We start from the raw sequence: 18,138 nt of genomic DNA, 5'->3' as shown, positions 1-18,138 counted from the left end.
ACTTAGCTTGGAAGTGTGCATTAAAATCCTGTATACCTGACAATCAAGTGTCAGAGTTTTCTCAAAGCACCAAGAAAAGTTTTGATTACTTCAGCAGTACTCCTGATATTTATAAGGACAACTGTTCAACTATCCTTGCTTTTTAAGAAAAGCATAAAGGTGATGATAATTACATTGGGAGTTGATTCAGAATAGCTATTGAGATTGCCTGGAGGGAAAAGCACCAAGCTAAGTTACTACTACTGATACTCGTGTGTGTATGACGAGTCCTCAAATCTTGATGTAGAACTTGTCTGAAAATGGGCAAATAAAGTATATTTTTGAAGGTATGCTTACTAGCTAAAAGCACCTACCATGGGGATGAACTCCTGTCATTTAAGTTCTGTACTAGAAATGTATCGAAGGGCTAATAACTGTGGTTGATACACAGTAATTACACCTCTTACAACTCCCAGTATGGATTCCAAATAAGGTCAGTGTATGAAAGAGAATTGAATGAGCTGTGCAAAAGTATTTATAGCTGCTCTTGGAATAAATCATTGTGTATTCCAATTATGTCCTTGTGCACCGTCCTGAAAATATCTGTGTCCTGCACTTGGATAATAAAGGCAGAGTGTAATCTATCCCCATTTTCTTCTGCTAATCATGGTGAAGTGATGTCTACAAATATTCTGATTGCAAGTCCATTAATTTTTCTAGTGTTGTGAGAGCTCTCCCTCTTATGATTAAAAAAAATGATGATAAAAAATCTTAAACAAATGAAGTTGAACTCTACTGATTGTCTTCCACTTTTGCACATAAAAGCTAAAGCACTTGTACTTCATGCCTTTGGTCTTTGCCCTCTGTTTGGCGGGTAACCCATTTAAAGAGTAAGCAGACACACATTGCTGTCTGGGTGACAGTCATATGGTGAATAAATGCATGGTGAACAAAAAATTATGATAGATTACAGATATAGTGTTACTGATCTGAAGCTTCACTTAATCAAGACAGCTAGCAAGTCTCTGCACCTGGAGTAATCAGGTACTAGAAGTGGAAAGATGCAGTTGTATTAATTTTTGCAGTGAAGAAAATTTGGCTGGCACTGAGAACTTGAAAAGGTTCGTGGTGGACTTTGGTATCTTATTAGAGGTAATCACTGCCCAAACCCTAGCAGGAGGGAAATGGCACAGAATTATTATTGCTAGTCCTAGGTCATGTTAACCTGATAACCTGATAACCAGGGCTTTTAACAGGTGGTAACAGAATGCCATTGAGACGCCTTATGTTGCCGTCATGATGTTGGTGGAGTCATCTGTGTCATATATTTGCAGGAGTCTGATTGCCTCTTAGATTTCAGTCCATGGGGAGTTGTCATTATCCCTAGAGAAAACCTTTTCTTCCTTTCCTTGTCACAAAAGGCATCTCCCTGCCTTTCTTGAAGAAGAAATGTGTTCACTTATTTTTTTGCCTTTGCATCTGTATCTAGACCAGATGGGTTATCCTTCAGTTATCTGTCCCAGTTTCGCTAATGCTCACCTGGTACTCACCTGGCAGTTGTTGGGCAGGCTACCACTAGACCGATGTGTTAATATGCACTGATAGTTCTTTGCAGTTGTCTGTTGTGTGCTTTTTGTAGCTAGACTACCAGTGTTTGTAAGAGGAGGAAATCAGACTGCTAGAGTACCAGGGACCCTTTCTTACTCTGTACTCTCCAGCAAACAGAGCATGCTGGAGTGCTTGCAGGGCCCCAGTCGTTCCTTATTAGTTGCCTACGTGCTGGCTCATGGCCTGTGACAAATGTGAAGTAGGTTTAGCTCTATGTCCTGTTGTTTTTGCTTTGGAAGCACATGAATAATTTTGACAGATTGTCAGGGTAGTGTCAGAACTAAATCAAAACCTATGATATTTAAGGGGACATGCGTGGATACCATATCCCGGAACACTGGACAGATGGAGTTGAAGATTACTCTGTTATTACTGGCTGCCAACCAAATTGTGTTTTGTAGAAGTGAGCCTAGCTTGCCCCTTTGCCTTTTGTCCTGATGATTTTCTCCAGAATCTACTGAAACAAAAAATGAATGCATCGATTCCTTTATAAACCCAAGTGAGACATACCACCTGGGTGCAGGTGTGGGGAGTTATCTTCTACCTTCAGTCAATGGAAAGATTATCATTTTGTGAGGGTTTAATAAGTAAGTCTTATCTGTTTCAAGCTAGGATTTGTGTTTTCCTCTCTTCCAAAGGTTCACAACTCTCAATTTACAGGGTGGCTACTTCTGCATAACCATCTGTCCAACTCACAGGAACTAGCGCTGGCTTACAGCGACCACAGTTCAAAATGCTGCTAACAAAGCTCTGTAAGGTGATGAGTCTTCACAGATCTCCCAGTATGCTGGAGACTGTTCCATAGTCCCCAGGAGCCAGGCGTGATACAGCACTGCTTATTGTGGTTCACTACTTGCTGAGACTGTTTTTGTATTTCTGAGTCCCATCTCTCCTTGCTGGGACAAGTAGAATGTTCTCTAAGTGCAAATGCCAGGTTAAAGATCCAGGGTCTGTTGTTGCACCAGATAAATGGGATGTTGTCTTAAACAGATTAAAAATATGCAAGAAAACTGTATCTGGAATAGAAGTGGTGATTTAGGTGGTTAGTTCAGTGTGATTTATGGCTCTTCTGGATCACTAGGGTATAAAAGGTTATTAACAGTGCACTTGACTGGATTGTTGTTGCATCTGTATCAGTAGGCACCAAATTCCAGCACATCAGATCACTTGTCATGTCTCTTGCTTTCCAAGATAACATTTAATCTGTGGGAGAGAGATGCATCCAAGCAGGCTGATGTATGAAATCTACTTCATATGTTCCTCTTCTCTTTTCAGAGCTGTCCAGCCCTTTAAAAGACCAAGTCACCTCTGCTTCTAGGTTAGTGTGTCACATAGTCTGTTTCCCTTTGTTAGGATTTCAATAGCTCAACTTCCAACTGAAAGTTAAGATCTCTGCATAGAGACGAGACACTTCTACCAAGTTGAAAGTTGAAAAGAGTGAGGAAAAAGAAATTACTTAAAAGAGTATTTTTGCATTTGGTGTCTTCTTTTCTTTAGAGAATTTTGTTCATCTGCTGATAAAACAGTTTTAATTTAAAATAGTTTTGCAAGTGAACGATGTGAAGCATTTAAATTTGAGAAAATGTAAATGTTTACTTAACTTTAGGAATTCATGGGTGCCTCCTGCTTTTCTTCGATTGCAAAGAACTAAAGCTCTCAGGCTTCCCCCATACTCTAGGAATGAAACCCATTTGTTTATGGCAACTGCTCACATTCACCATTTGTTGTGATAGAATCTATGCTTCTGCTCTTGTTTACAGCACTGCTGTTTTTCCACAGTGCTTATATCTAGTCTATGTCCTAACATTCTTTCTGTCGGTCCATTCTGGAACTATCCGACTCTTGACCCTAGCTGCTTTAGCATTTTAGTAATCAGCTCAGGGGCAATGCAAGAGCAAGCAGCATGTTGGACAACGTTGGCCCATTTTATTGTTGGGATAATCGTGCTAGCTCTCTGATGTTCAACCCACAGAGCCCCAAAGGGTGAAATCCAGCTAGAGACAGCCATACGTCATTGCAAGCTGTTGTTGAGAAAAAGGGTTTCTTGCTGTGCTGTCAGCTGTATTGTTTAAAAACTCAGGGCTTAGGGCTCTCTAGGTAAGTGATGGGTATGACTTCGTAACGTAGGCTACAGCAGAACCCTTTCAGAATGAACACTCAAATTTGGCTGCATCTTGTCACTTAGAAGATAACCATTAGAAATATTTCTTGTGAATTAGAAGTGGTAACTGAAATGATTATTCAGATTGGTTTTTTGTGTTTCCTTTGTGACTTTTCCTAATGTTTATCCTAAGCGCATGTGTCCCAGGGATTTGCTTGTGTTCTTTTTATCATCACAAAATATACCCACTGCTCTACATTGAATTTAAATCAAATTTACCCTTTAAAAGTCATCACTGGTTTGGAAAGTTTCAGCTTAAGTGTTCACACTTTGCTTATGAAGATAAATTCATAACTGTGTTTTAAACTTCTAAGAATATCGGTGTTGTCTTACTTTTTATGAAGCAAGGGAGGGAATTCAGAGGTGAGGATGGAAGGTTGATGCTGACTTAAGATCTTGTTTGCTCATTTGTCAGATGTTTACCATTTCTTGAATTTGTGACTGGTTTCTTTTATCTTTGTAAGCTCCAGGGATGTATTTATATGTACATAAATGCTACAGTTGAAGTTAATAGTTCTTAAAGATTATGTTGAATATTGGAATAAAGAATTCCCAAAGCTGTGCTAACTGAATGTACTGAATTGAAAGTGAATGTTTGTAAAATCTTACTGTTTGGCTTAAGAAACCTGTATGATTTGGCTATGTTTCTGGATACAAATAATGCTATGTTTTTAAAATCTTTCCTGTAAACTAGGCAAATGGTGGCGCGAAGTTTACTGGACACTTTGAAGGAAGTCAGTGATGATGAGAGAGATTGTATTGCTGTGTTGGAGAGAATCAGCAGATTAGCTGATGATTCAGGTAGGTAGCATTAAACATTTTACTGGGTTAATGAAGGAATATCAAGAGTTGCTGAAGTTGGATCAATGTCTTCTCTCTCTTTAATATTCAGACTAGATTTCTGCAGAATGTAATAAAATGCTGTAAAGTTCCATTTCTCTGAATCATCCTCCCAAAGGAAACGTTTTTCCTTGTTCTTCAGCAGAACTGAACTGCTTCAATGTTTGGAACTACCACTTCCCATTGGTATATTTAAAAATCATTTTTGTGTACTTTGTCTACTCAACAAATCTACGTGTTAATTTTAGGTTTGTAGATAAAGATGAATTTATTGTTTCGAAAAGGATCTTGCAAAGCATCCATGCAAAGCTCCTATTAGTTCTGACAATATTTGAATGCTGAAGTTTTTCCATTGGTCCCTTTTGGGAAATTAGTAGTAAAGATGAGAGGCAGCAGGAGCAGGGAGGTGATCCTTGCCCTATGTACTCAGCTCTGGTGAGACTGTACCTTGAATTCTCTGTTTGGTTCTGGGCCCCTTACTGCAAGAAAGACACTGAGGCCCTGGAGCACATCCAAAGAAAGACAAAGAAGCTATGAAGGGTCTGGAGCACAAGTCTCATGAGAGCAGCTGAGAGAATTGGGATTGTTTAGTCAGGAGAAGAGGAGGCTCAGGGAAAACCTGATGGCTCTCTGTAACTACCTGGTGAGGTGGGAGTCATCCTCTTCTGCCATGTAACTAGCCATAGGAAGAGAGAGAATGGCCCCAAGTTGTGCCGGGGGATGTTCAGGTTAGGTATTAGGGAAAATTTCTTTTCTGAAAGGGTAGCAAGGCATTGGAAGGGGCTGCCCAGGGAGGTGATGGAGTCACAGTTCCTGGAGGTGTTAAAGAAACATGTAGATGTTGTATTAAGGGATGTGGATTAGTGGACAACATTGGTGGTAGGTGGCTGGCTGGACTGGATGATCTCAACGGATTCTGTGATTGCATGCATTGGTAGAAAAATGTAGGTATAAATAATGAATAGGAAAACTCTATGGTTAGAGATGTGTTTTTGCTGATATGTTTGGTCTGGGTGTTTGGAATAAGAGGCAAAAATAGGAGAATAATGAAAAAGAAATTTGAGAGAAAGGAAGAATGCTTTGAAGAGGGAAACTGGTGGGGAAAATGGTGTGGTTTTCCTTATATCCTGGAGAAGAGGAGGCTCAGGGGAGACCTCATTGCACTCTACAACTTTCTGAAGGGAGGTTGTGATGAGGGACAGGACCTGAGGAAATGGCCGCAAGTTGTATCAGATGAGGTTTAGATTGGGCATAAGCAGGAACTTCTCTCAGAGAGTGGTCAGGCACTGGAATGGCTGCCCAGGGAGGTGGTGGAGTCGGCATCCCTGGCAGTGTTCAAGAAGCATCTGGATAAGGAGCTACGACATATGGTTTAGTGGTTTGCTCTAGGTATGGTAAAGGGAGGACGGTTGGACTAGATGATCTTGTAGGTCCTTTCCAACCTTGTGATTCTATGATTCTGTGGACAGTGCTGCTACAAAATTCCAGGCTGAAATTTCTCTAGAAAAAGTTAAGAGACTTGAATTTAACTTAACACAGCGCTGATACAGCTAAAGCACCAGAAGAAAGAAAAACAGCTTTAACAGCAAATCATCAGAGAAGATCTGAAGTTTGTCCATCTATTGCTGTTTGAATGATATGGAAGGTTTAAAAAAAAGCGCCCTTATATTAAATCTTGTATGAGGAGAAAATTTGTTTCTTCTGTTTAAGATCTGTTAGCTCTGCCTTCCTGAGCTGTGGAACATTATGCTCCTAAGGTAAAAAGAAAAAAAGTATCCTGTAAGGTCCTACCTGCTTCATTTAAGATGCACATATTTGTTCTTTGTTTTTGTGAGCTAATGTCCTTGTTCAGCCAGGGATGTAGGCATTACATAATTGTATTGAGTACTTCTGCAAGGATTCTTAAAGAGGAAAAAGAAGTTACTGTTCATTTGGAATTAAATGTCTTTAATACCGAATAATGGCATGCAACTGTTTCTGCAGTGCTTGCCTAGCTAAGCTCTGCTTCTGAAATCCTTATACATGCAGTGCTTGTTTGTGTGGTGGTTCCTCTGAGTACCAGGAACTTGCTGAAGTTTCATTTTGACTTTGGAAAATAGGACGGATCTGTGTAGGGGAAAATGACCTTGTGCACTGATTTTGTAGCCATAGGCTTTCCATTGGTGACCATCTAAATGTGTCAAACTGAAGTTTGGTTAGTTAGAGATGGAATGAAAGCCAAGAGCTGAGCTCAAATCAGTTAGTTTCCTCTAATAGGGGTGGAGTACATTTTTAGTCAGGGTTGATATTTTCTAAGCATCAGTAAAAGCAGCATTTCAGGCTTTTCCTGCACTGTAGAGATTGTCTTAGATCTGCCAAACTAGTAGCGCTGGATTCTGCAGCTGCTCCACAAATTAAATTTCTGCAGACTTAACTGCGAGTTTCATGCCTCAAGCAGTTGCTGTATTGGCATCAGTATGTTTCTGTAAGACAGGTAATTAGAATATCCTTATGTCTTAACCCATACCAGAATTTGTTTAGGGAGCTCAATCTGGTTTGTATTTTTATAATACGTGTTCTTTCATGAATATTTAAATGGTAGTATAGATTTTTTTGTTTCATTAAGGTTGCTGTGACTGGAATTGTTTTTCACTTGTGTCTGATGCTTTTTTCATATATTTTTTTTTCCAACTTACACTGTAAGGTATAAAATAGTTAAATTATTTTCTAACTCTTTGGGGGGTGTTTTCTTGTTCAATCAAGTCACAGAAAGCGAGACACTTAGGTTTTTTTTGATAGTATTTAATATATTGAGGTTTGAATTGAGGAATGCACCTGGGACGTACAATATCTGTGTTGTCCTTGTGCTGCTGGTGTTATCTAAAATAGGGTTACCATGGTGAATTTGAAACAGCAACCATCTGAAAGATGTCTAAGCAGTATTTTGCCCTACTAATACTTAACGTATATAATCAGCGTAACTTACGAAGTCCTGTAGCTGGGATGATGTTTTACAGACACGGTTTCAACCTGAAGTCAACGTGTTAAATTTTTTGGGTTTATTTTTTCTTTTAAATGAGTTGGGAATATGATGAGGCAGCCATTTTGTTTTGTGTTTGCAAGCAAGAGAATTTCAAAACAATAATTACTTTTATTCTTGCACTGTGACAACACTCAAGGAATCTAAACGGCACCTTTATTGTGCTAAATGCTGCGTTGGTGTGAAATAAGAAATTATCTTTACTGGGAATAGAATAGCATCCAAATAAATGATTTCAGGAGGGGAGGGCACAGAAAGAGAGACTGTATGTATTGGTATGATTGACATAGATCTTAACACACCAGTGAGCTACAGCTCTTGACATACCAGTAGGTTTGCCATGACTCAAATGTTTGAGGCATCACGATGAGGGCACAAATCAGCTCTACAATTTCTAAAAGAACTGCTGGTATAATTCACAAAGAGCTTTTGGTGAGAAATCACTCGGACTCTTCCAATGGTCCTGCTTTAGAAAAGCTTCTTTCTTTGTGCCAGGGTAAAAATAAATAAATCAGTATTGCTTCTGGAATACTGAGCAATGTTTCAACATCTTTCTGTCAGCAGTCATTTTGTGGGTTGCAGGTGAACAGTGAGCCACACAAAATGCAGTTTGTGAAGAAGAGATTGATGTAATTACATGTACAAATTGTATAACACAGATCTCTTCCTGGCAGGGCATTTTGAATGCTTTTTAATGCAGTGGTTCCAGGTTGTATTTGGCTTTGCAGCTTTCAGATTGCTAATATATTTCTAGTGAAAAAACACTCAGTTCAGGCGTTACTGAAAATGAGGTGCTCTTAAGACAGTGCTGCCAACTTTGAGTGGGAATTGCAGTGCTCCATGCCCTGCTGTAAATGGCACCAGAGAATAGTTGTTTCGGTGGTAGCTGGGGAACAATATTTCACTTCCAACCCACTTATTTGCCACACAAGCTTTCTCTTCAAATCTCAGTTGTTTGAATGTCTTATTCACTTTGGTGTTTGTCTCCATAGCTGTAGACAGGTATTCCTGCTCAGCCTGTGATTTTTCGCTGTGTTTTTTAATTTTAATTTTTCTTTTAAATCCATATGAACTCTGGAATTCTCTGTGATCTTTGGTAGTGAGGTCCATAGGATAGTTACATCTCTGGTAACAAGGTGATACCTTGCATTGCTTTCGAGTCTACTATTTAACCACTTTGCAATTTCTGTCCTTTTTAAGGGATGCTAAGTATGCAACTTACGCATTTTTTCTGGTGGCTTTGAACCCATAGAGGTTTGGTGCATGACAGATATTTATTTATCCCTCAGTAACCCTTGTTAGAGTTAAAATGCTTGTGTCTCTGTTAAAACAGCTAGGTAGACCTTCATTCTCAAATATGGACTGGTCACAGGCTTGCATGAACTTGAACAAGGCTCTGATGTCTTTATCACTTGTATAAATATGTATTCAAACTTTTTACGCAGAGTCAGTTGTGAGTGCAGTTTGCGAAGCAAACTCATTTTTAGAAACAATTATTAAACTAATTGGTCATTAAGTTCCAAAGCTGTTTAATCACCCTCAGCGACATGGCCTTGCAACCTTAATTACGTAATAGCACGTTTAACCTGCGTTATAGCACCATCGCAATCAAATTGCAGTTATTAGACTGAGAGGTGCCAACAAGGCCTGTCTGACAGCATGCATTTCAGTTTTCCATTTAACAAAGTCTTCATATTTAAAAGATGCTTCTGAGAGGGCTCGTATTTCCTTTTCCCTGCTGTCAGTAGCTCCAACTCTCTTCTCTATTTCCCAATTTTCAGTATTTCTGCAGTCTTTCATACTGTTTCCCCCCACCTCCTCCTACACAGTTTTTACCTTTGTACAATCCTCTTTTGTCTCTCCACACTTCTATTAATGGCTAATGGTGACTTTCCCTTCTCTCATTAGTTGTTCTGTATTTCACTCCTGACCTGCCTATCGGTAACAAAGTCTATTTCTGGTTAATAAAAAGAAAGAGCTTGGCTAGTAAAGCAGCATGCAAATCAGACACATCAGTCCTTCTATTAGCTGGTAATATACTATGAAGGTCTATAGTAATCCTCTTTAAATTTCCACTGTATTGATAACCGTGGTGCTTCACTTCCTCATAGCTAAAGAATGTGGAGTGAACTGAAGCCTTGATAGAAATTGAAGGAAATATTATACATTTGTATAGGAAAGGTGAGTGTATGTGCAGAAGCAGTTAGATAAATATATTGACACTTTGCTCACATGAGAGATGGTGTGAAATTTCAGGGGAAACTGAAGCATCTTTTATGGGTGGGAAAGGAACAGTTATGTACCTCCGTGATTCTGGAGTGTGTAGTTATGATTGGTGAAATAACTGAAACTGCAGGTCAGTGCTTGCAGATTAAAATCTACTCAAGTTGTAGAGATGTTGGAAGGAATATGTTGCTGATTTCACGTGGTCTGGAAGTCAAAGGAGGTAAAACTCATTTTATTATTGCAACTTTTTTTGAAATTATTTGACAGAAGAACTGTACTTCTGTGATTCTTTTGGTGTAGTTTTATTTTCTAAAGAGTGAAATAAAGTGCTAATGAATGAGAAAACCAATTATGAGTTTGCTTCTGAAATATAATGTTGTTTCTTTCCAAATCTTCTTATTTTTACAAGTTGCACCTTTTCTAGTGGCCTGCTACTTCAAAGCATAGACTTGTGCCTTCAGGAGGTAGCATTACTTTGCCAAGTAGAAAAACTCCTGTTCCAAGCAAATGGTGTGACTTTCCAGAGTGCTTAAGATACAAACTTTTAATCTGGACACAAAGTGAAATTCTCCATCCAGATTTTGTTTGCATTTTGTGAACACACTGGTCCATGCTGTGTCGAGCTTATGATTTGTGAAACTGCTTTGTAATAATTTTAACTGATACTTTCACGGTCTATTTGCTGTGCTGATGATCAAGCCATAAATTTGCCTTTAAACTACAGAAAACTTAAGGTGGCAGACACTGTCACATGTTGAATCCTGCTGGAATCTTTGTAGGAGCTGCCACTCAGTCTTTATTGGAGCTAAAGGTGAAGCTGAGAAATGAATTAAGGGAATGAGAAAGTGCTGGATGTTTAGTGGGAATCTTTGGCATTGTATTATGTTTCCTGAAGGCAAAACGACAAAAATTGCACTACTGTAACCACATCAGACTTCAAGATTAGACTCTGATCAGTACAAATTGGAACATATGCTTCAACATTTGGTAAGATCTAAGCTCTAAATTGGGAAGGCTAGAGATCAGATTTTGCATAGCAGCACTAATTCCCTGGAACAGCACAAAAGGCTTTTTTGATAATGAATTGCGGTGTCGCATTACAGAGATGCACACAGTACTGGTTTGTTTATTGGTTTTAATTGATCTTAGTAAGTTTGTGGAGTCAAGTGCATAGAAGTTAGGAAATGTAAGAACTAAGGTGCCTTTATGGTTCTAACTCATGAATTTTTCAAATCTTAAATTGCATCATCCCATCTGCCTGTGTTCCCTACAAACCCAGAGCTTACTTAGTAGCTCAGGAAGAAGAGGACTTGCTTGTCATGAGCTTTTTAGTATTGTCACACAGCATGACCACTCTCTTAAGTGACGTATAGTAGATAAATCCTGCTCTGAAGAGAAGAAGAAAAAAAAAAGGCACTATTGCTGTCTTACTGCTTCATAAAGAAATGTAAGAATTCATTTCCACAGAAAACCCAATCAAACTGGGGAGTGGAAGTGTTGCCATCACTTTACGAGTGGTTGAGCAAACTATAGAGTTATCAAGATCAATACAGTCTGCCCACTTTGAGTGCCTAGTGTCTAAAGCACTGTAAGCTTGATACACTTAAAACAGCTCTTGGGTTTGATTACAGTGCTTTCTTCAGCTGTGAAGCCAGAATTATGACTTCAGTTAAAAGAATAGTGTACAATTACTCTGTGAAGAGTTTGACTTAAGCATTTAATGCATCTTCACAGAAGACAAATCGAGTTCCTCAGCAGTATTTTGTTTCTTTCACTCTGTTCTGTTAGTAGTATCACAGTAAGTAGCCCATGGACTCTCTTTTACTGTTTGCTTGCTTCCATTGTCAGAAAGTTCTGCTGCTCTACAGAACTGTGTGACTGCACAGGGAAACCAATCTAATTGCCAGTTCTTACTGTTTAATCAAGTTGGGGGTAAGAGCTGCGTCAGCCAGATCTGTTTTTTGATAGGGCTTGTTGCCTGGCTGCAGGAGCAATTGCATTGGCATAATGGAAAGGCCAGCTGCAAGTTTTGAACTTGGGAGGGTGGGAACTGCCTGAAGCAAATTCAGATACAGCTCAAAAAGCACTGCTGCTAAACACGAAGCCTCAGCTGAATTTCTTTTCCTCTTTCCAACTACCCTCCACAACTTCCCCTGCAACCTCCCACACCCTCCAGCAAGCATCTTCTCTTTGCTGCAGGGAATGAGGCGAGGGACCCATGAGGAGGGAAAGAGATCCTAGAGACAAGGTCTTGACACAAGCCTCTTGTACCTTAAATCAAGGACATGTTTTGAAGTAGCCTTGCAGGAAAGATGGGAGGAAGTTCCTCAAGCCCTGGCATTGGGCTCTGATTCTGTTTTCTTGTCCAGCAAGTTCCAGTTTCTCATCCCATTAGTTGCCAGCCTTACCTCATCATTATTCACCTCTCAGCTTTCCTTTCCCAGCCTGTTAGTTCTTCACCGTGCTCTCTGTAGTTGTGCTTCAGTGCTTTTTCCAGCCTTTGTCTTATCTGCCTCAGAACTGGAGGTTTTCTTCTGTTGCTTTGTCAAGGTGCTAGGCAGCGAGTTATAGAGCTTGCAAGACTGGCAGGCTTCATCTGCAGACATCGACATCCTTCTGAGGTTGGTTCATCAGCTATTTCAGAAGAGCTCTTGGGTCAGGGAGTGCATGTTGTCTATCTGCAGTAGTGGTGGCTTTCTTCATCTCAAAACGTGCTCAGCCAGCAAGGACTCTTCAGTCGGTATCTCCTGTACTCTCAGGTACTGGGAAGATGCGTACAGAGAGCGTATAGAAAGCCCTAAGCTCAGCCACATTGGGCCAATTTCATAAATGGGCAAACACTTTCTGATGTAAAAGGACTCCCCTTCTCGCACAGTTCTCTGTGCCAGAAGTGAAGAGTCTAAGTTTCATCAGTTAAGAGGACCCGAATTCGTCATAGGATGAAATTGGATGATTTTGCTGACTTCAGACCTGCAAACAGCTGCTCTGCTCATCCTAACAAAGAGATGGAGCTTACAATATCTTGTGTTCTATTGACTATTTGGGAAATTTTTGTGTAAGTGAAAGATGAGTTACTAGGATACAAAGGGTTAGGCTACTTCAAAACTAGCTGGTGCTGCAAGCTCTCAGTAGCAAACTAGACTTAAAAAAGAGAAAATAAATCAATATAAATCAATGGTGGTAATGTGTTTTTCTCTAAGCTTTTTTGGAAGGAAAGTTGTTTTTAGCAAATCTAGTTTTTTCTTTTCCTTGTATTAATATGATATATCGATATACATCGAGTTTTTCTTTCAAAATTAACAATCTCCTTAAAAGTCTGTCCTATTTACAGGTGCTTATTTTGGCCAGCTGTTGAATTGAATGTTCATTAAGCTAAAATTTCTTAGTCATTAATTGAAGTTTACTAAAACTTGCACGTATTTGAGTAGTCTTCTTCATGATCTGACTTCTTTAGTATGAGCTTACACATATATGTGTAGAGATTTTGCTTAAGGAGTTCAACCTGCACATATTTCAGAACATCCAAGATTTAGCTAAGATGACTTTTGTTGTATATGCTCCTATTACCGCTTTAGGAAGAGAAACAAAGCAAACTAGGAGATGTGGTGCTTGCTGTGTTTTGTTTTATTCAGTCTGAAGTTGTCACTTTTAACTAGTGTTCAAGAAAGCTAAGGGCTGCTTGCATTATCCACGTTAAATACAAAGCTCATGCTACTATTTAGCAAAAGGTGATCGTTCTGACATTGTGTGTTCGTTCCAAATATCTTAAGATGGTTCTGTTGTGCCATTAAATTTTACCTAAACAGTTCCTACCTATGTAAAGCTCAGTAAGGCACATGTCGTGTGTACAGTTTATTATTTAAAATATTATAAATCTGATCACTGTCACTTGAGAGTAGCTGCTGGGTTTTCATTATGTGTTTCTGTAGGTCATCAATTCTCTGATAGCAACTGCAGCTTTAGCGAATCCTGAAAGGATCAGGAGCTCCCCTCAGTTTGTTTCATGTTGCAGTTGGGTTAACTTTCTGCCTAGGAGTTTCCTTGGAAGTAGGTGATACTTGTAGGGAATTTGGATGGATCCTGATACGCGTGTTTGATGACTTGCTCTCTTGCAGTTGTTGTGGGTCTTTTTGTTTTTTCTTTTACTAATTGGGAATGTGGGCCAAGTCTTTTGTAGAAGTTTATTAGTACAGATTGTACTTGCACCTGGTTTTGCATAAAGGTGATGCTTATCAAATTGAAGCTTGCTGTAGACATACTGACTTGACCACTTGAGCACACAGTTTCTAAGTACAAGAACGTAAAAAAGCGTATTTTGACAGCGTGTTTGCTAACATTTACAGTGCCTTTTTTGTTTTGTTTTATTTTGACTCTGGCAGAGCCTACAGTGCGAGCAGAACTAATGGAACAGGTGCCTCATATTGCTATGTTTTGTCAAGAAAACAGACCTTCCATCCCATATGCTTTTTCCAAGTACTTACTACCTATTGTGGTACGGTACCTTGCAGACCAGAATAACCAGGTGAGTGTCTTACAGAAACAGTTTATTAACAAGTTGAATATTTCCACTGTGTGAGGCTTTTCAAGTTAAATAATTTAGGCTGATTTAAGAATATAATATTTTAGAGTGAAAAATATTTAAAATGACTTGAAATGCATTGCATTCTGAATTTACTAAAGAAAGTAGTATCTGCTTGATATTCTCTTGTTCACAGATTCCACAACTGTTCGTCTTCCTAACCTCTGGTGATAACTCCATAGCTCATTTGGCTGATTTGCTCTGAAACAAAGACCTCGAAAGGTCTTGTAATTGCTGCACTGCAGTAGATAACCTGTCACTTTATGTAATGTTTTCTCTTCTGACATACATGACCTTGCATTCGCAAGTGTTAAGTTCATGCAAGATAAATAAGCCCATGTTTTCAAATGATCTGGATCATTCCGGTTGACTCTGGTGATTTCTGAATCATTTGCAGGCTTTTATCAGTAACTGTATTTTTTCCAGATGCTAGCAAGTGTATGGTGTTACATTTGTCAGTACTAGATACAAAGCTACTGAAGAGCACTGAGAGCTGATTCCCCTAGAAGTAATTCCATTTGGTGATTATTACCTCCATGAAATTTATTTTTGGGTGTCAGTAGTTAAATACATATTAAGTCAATTACAAAAGGTTCTCAGATTTTTATGTAGTCTTTTGCTAGATGGAATAAATGCAGTTATCCACTGTCAGACAAACTTGGTAAGAAGAGGGTTTGTTTAACAAAACTCGTATGCTGTAGAACTTTGTTACTCCCAGTTAGCTGTGTTGCTTATCTTCCGTGACTTCTTGTTCTGTTTCCTTTTGACGTAGCAGTCCTGACTTGGGACATACATAGGTGGACACTTACTATAATAGCATTCATTAGTTTACAATAAGCAGAGTTCTGAGGCCTGATGCTGTGTTTAAATCATGACGCGTTTGCAGAGCACTTTTGGAGACATTATCCTCTCTCTCCAAGCACCTTGAATATAGATGCATAGCAATATGTAGGTATAGCTCCCAAAATACTCGGACCTACTTCAAGAAAGTAAAACAAAGACCCACCCTACCTCCTTATACTCCTTGATGATTGGATTTTTGTCTTGTTACAATAGGTAAGAAAAACAAGCCAGGCAGCATTGTTAGTTCTGCTGGAGCAAGAACTCATAGAGAGATACGACGTGGAGACCAAAGTATGCCCTGTCCTGATAGACCTGACAGCACCAGACAGCAATGATGACGTGAAGACCGAAGCCGTGGCTGTAAGTAATGCCAGTCTCAAACTAGAGGGTATAATGGTCTCTTGAATTGTTGGTGTTGCAGTGATTCTATTGTGTTTCCAAGATACGCATCAATGTGGTATTAGGGAGAAAAATTTATATTGCTCTCTATAACTAATCCATAACTTTTTCTGCCATCTTACACTCAAGGTTAGGTTTAAAATCAATACTTAAAATCAATCCTTTTGTGGAGCTGGTAGTTGGACTTGATGATACTTATGTTGGACCCTTCCAACTCAGAAAATTCTGTGTTTCTATGACCAATATAAAGTATTTTCAATAATTTTTTTCAAATTGTAGAGAAGATAACAGGTAACACTTAACCATGTTGTTAAGCAATGATATTTCTATTGTCAGAAAATTTCTCAAGTATTGGAACAGTCAGATCTTTTCAGTTCAAGAACTGAATTTTTTCTTTTCAGTAGTTCTTCCTGATTTCACTTTTCTATATCAGAAAATTAAATGTAAAAAAAAAAGCTCTGCTGAGCTGACATGAAATTGTGTATTGTGCAAGCATTCCTAACTAGTGTCTGTCTATCTTGCCGTTAGATCATGTGCAAAATGGCCTCCATGGTGGGAAAGGACATCACGGAAAGACTTGTTCTTCCTAGGTTTTGTGAGATGTGCTGTGACTGCAGAATGTTTCATGTTCGTAAGGTACATATTATCAGCACCTCATCTGGATTATCTGTGAAAGTAGTGTCATTGGTTTGGAACTTGCCTTTGTCTAAATGACACCTTCCTGCTAGATTGCATCTGTATTCACTTATGTATCTGAATACATAAGTGAAAGCTTATGGGGTTTCTTTGTGGTGCATATTTCCACAGACTTTATATTTGATGCTGACTACTTTTCCCTGAGTATCTACCTTTATTATTAGAAACAAAGAAAGAGCTGTCCTTACGATTGTGCAGGTAGCTGTGAAAATGTGAACCAGCTGGAACTGATAAAGCATCAGCTACCTGAGCTCATACCGCTGTGCATAGACATAAAGATGCTCATTAAGATGAGGCAAGCTAGTATGCCATCGTGAAACTTAGGTGTTGAGGCTGCGTTTGGTTTCACCTTGCTATTGGATAGCTGCTTCTCCTTTGTAATTGCTTGTATTATTTCATTTGATGGCACTTTGAATGTATTCCTTCCCTTTCACTTATGTTTTGGGGTGGTTCTTTCAGGATTAAATCATTAATCAAGCTTATAAAGAGAAAGTTAAACAAAAACTGAAGAAGAACTTAAAAAGAATATATATATATATGTATATGTATATATGTATATGTATATTCTTTTAAAGTTTATATATATATATATATATATATATATATATATATATATGTATGTATGTATGTATGCATTTAACACCATAGAAATAGGTAGAATGAAGAAGTGGCAGATTCTGAGTTAGTGCCAAATATTGTTTCTGTAGTTTTCAAAGCTGTTTGGTTATTTCTTTTGACTTTTTATGCTGTACTAAAATGTTGTCACAGTGGTTATTTCTTGTATTTCATTTGTAAGGTGTGTGCAGCCAACTTCGGAGATATCTGCAGTGTGGTTGGGCAGCAGGCCACTGAAGAAATGCTGGTAAGCTGCCTATTAAGGGATTTTTCTTTTTAGTACAAGTCAGTAGTGGAGTTAGACGTGGGGACAGTGAAGGACAGCTAAAACAATTTAACTGCTATGTTCTCTTAGTAAGAAGAATCTATAACAGCTGTGACTTTTCAGTTTGGCTGGTACAAGGTTTTATTTGAGATTAATTAATTTTTTAAGACCATTAATACAGACTTCTTAGAATCCTTAGGGTTGGAAGGCACCTTTAAAAATCATCTAGTTCAACTTCCCTGCAGTGAACAGGGACAGATCACAGCTAGATCTGGTTGCCCAGGACCTGACCCAACCTCACCTTGAAAGTCTTCAGGGACGGGGCATCAGCTATGTCTGTGGGCAACCTCACTACCCTCACTGTAAAAGACTTTTTCCTTATGCCTTATTTAAATATCTACCCTCTTTGAGCTTGAAACTATTTCCTCTTGTTCTGTCACCACAGACCCTGCTAAACAATAGGTTCCCTTCTTTCCTGTAGCTCCCCTTCAAGTACTGAAAGGCTACTATCAGGTCACCTTGCTGCCTTAGTCTAGAGCTGAGAGGGTTTAAAACAGCCTAAAGAAAATACTTCAGGTTGTGAAGGTAGAGAATGTCAGTGAATTTTAAAAGATACTGGGCGAGAAAAGGACAGGATTGTATCTTCTAATGTCTATAATGCAATGAGAAATTACAGATACAGAAGTGTAAGAGGAGTGTAGGCTGCTAGGAGGGGCGAGTTTGATAGGATCAATTGATGTTATTCTTCAGATATGTGAATATTCCCTGTCTGTATCTGCAGGTAACGTGAGTGCCAGTGATTAGAAGGGTGGTGCTACTGAATGTGTGTTTTGTCTTGTGCACGTTAAACTGAGCTATCTGTTGAGTGTGAGGGCAGAGAATTTGATGAAGGAAATGAGCATGGAAAG

At 38.9% G+C, this 18,138-nt stretch overlaps 1 protein-coding gene across 14 annotated transcripts in view; it reads left to right on the top strand.

Moving 5' to 3' along the window:
- PPP4R1 (protein phosphatase 4 regulatory subunit 1) overlaps positions 1–18,138 on the top strand; it is a 52,746-nt gene that overhangs the window by 18,791 nt on the left and 15,817 nt on the right. For 7 of the 14 annotated variants that reach the window (XM_015855263.3, XM_015855260.3, XM_015855259.3 and 4 more), the window contains 5 exons: positions 4,443–4,549; positions 14,213–14,355; positions 15,469–15,615; positions 16,183–16,290; positions 17,147–17,212. In XM_015855263.3, the coding sequence (XP_015710749.2) occupies positions 4,443–4,549; positions 14,213–14,355; positions 15,469–15,615; positions 16,183–16,290; positions 17,147–17,212 (571 nt within the window). Of the gene's footprint in view, positions 1–2,862; positions 2,906–4,442; positions 4,550–14,212; positions 14,356–15,468; positions 15,616–16,182; positions 16,291–17,146; positions 17,213–18,138 lie in introns of all 14 variants that reach the window. The other 7 variants (XM_085539717.1, XM_085539716.1, XM_085539719.1 and 4 more) reach the window with 2 other exon arrangements.

This window comes from Coturnix japonica, chromosome 2, assembly GCF_054131305.1.
Source record: "Coturnix japonica strain WE chromosome 2, WE-NBRP24, whole genome shotgun sequence".
Lineage (NCBI taxonomy): Eukaryota > Metazoa > Chordata > Aves > Galliformes > Phasianidae > Coturnix > Coturnix japonica.
The sequence above is the reverse complement of the archived record's forward strand: the minus strand, read 5'-3'. Positions and strand labels throughout refer to the sequence as shown.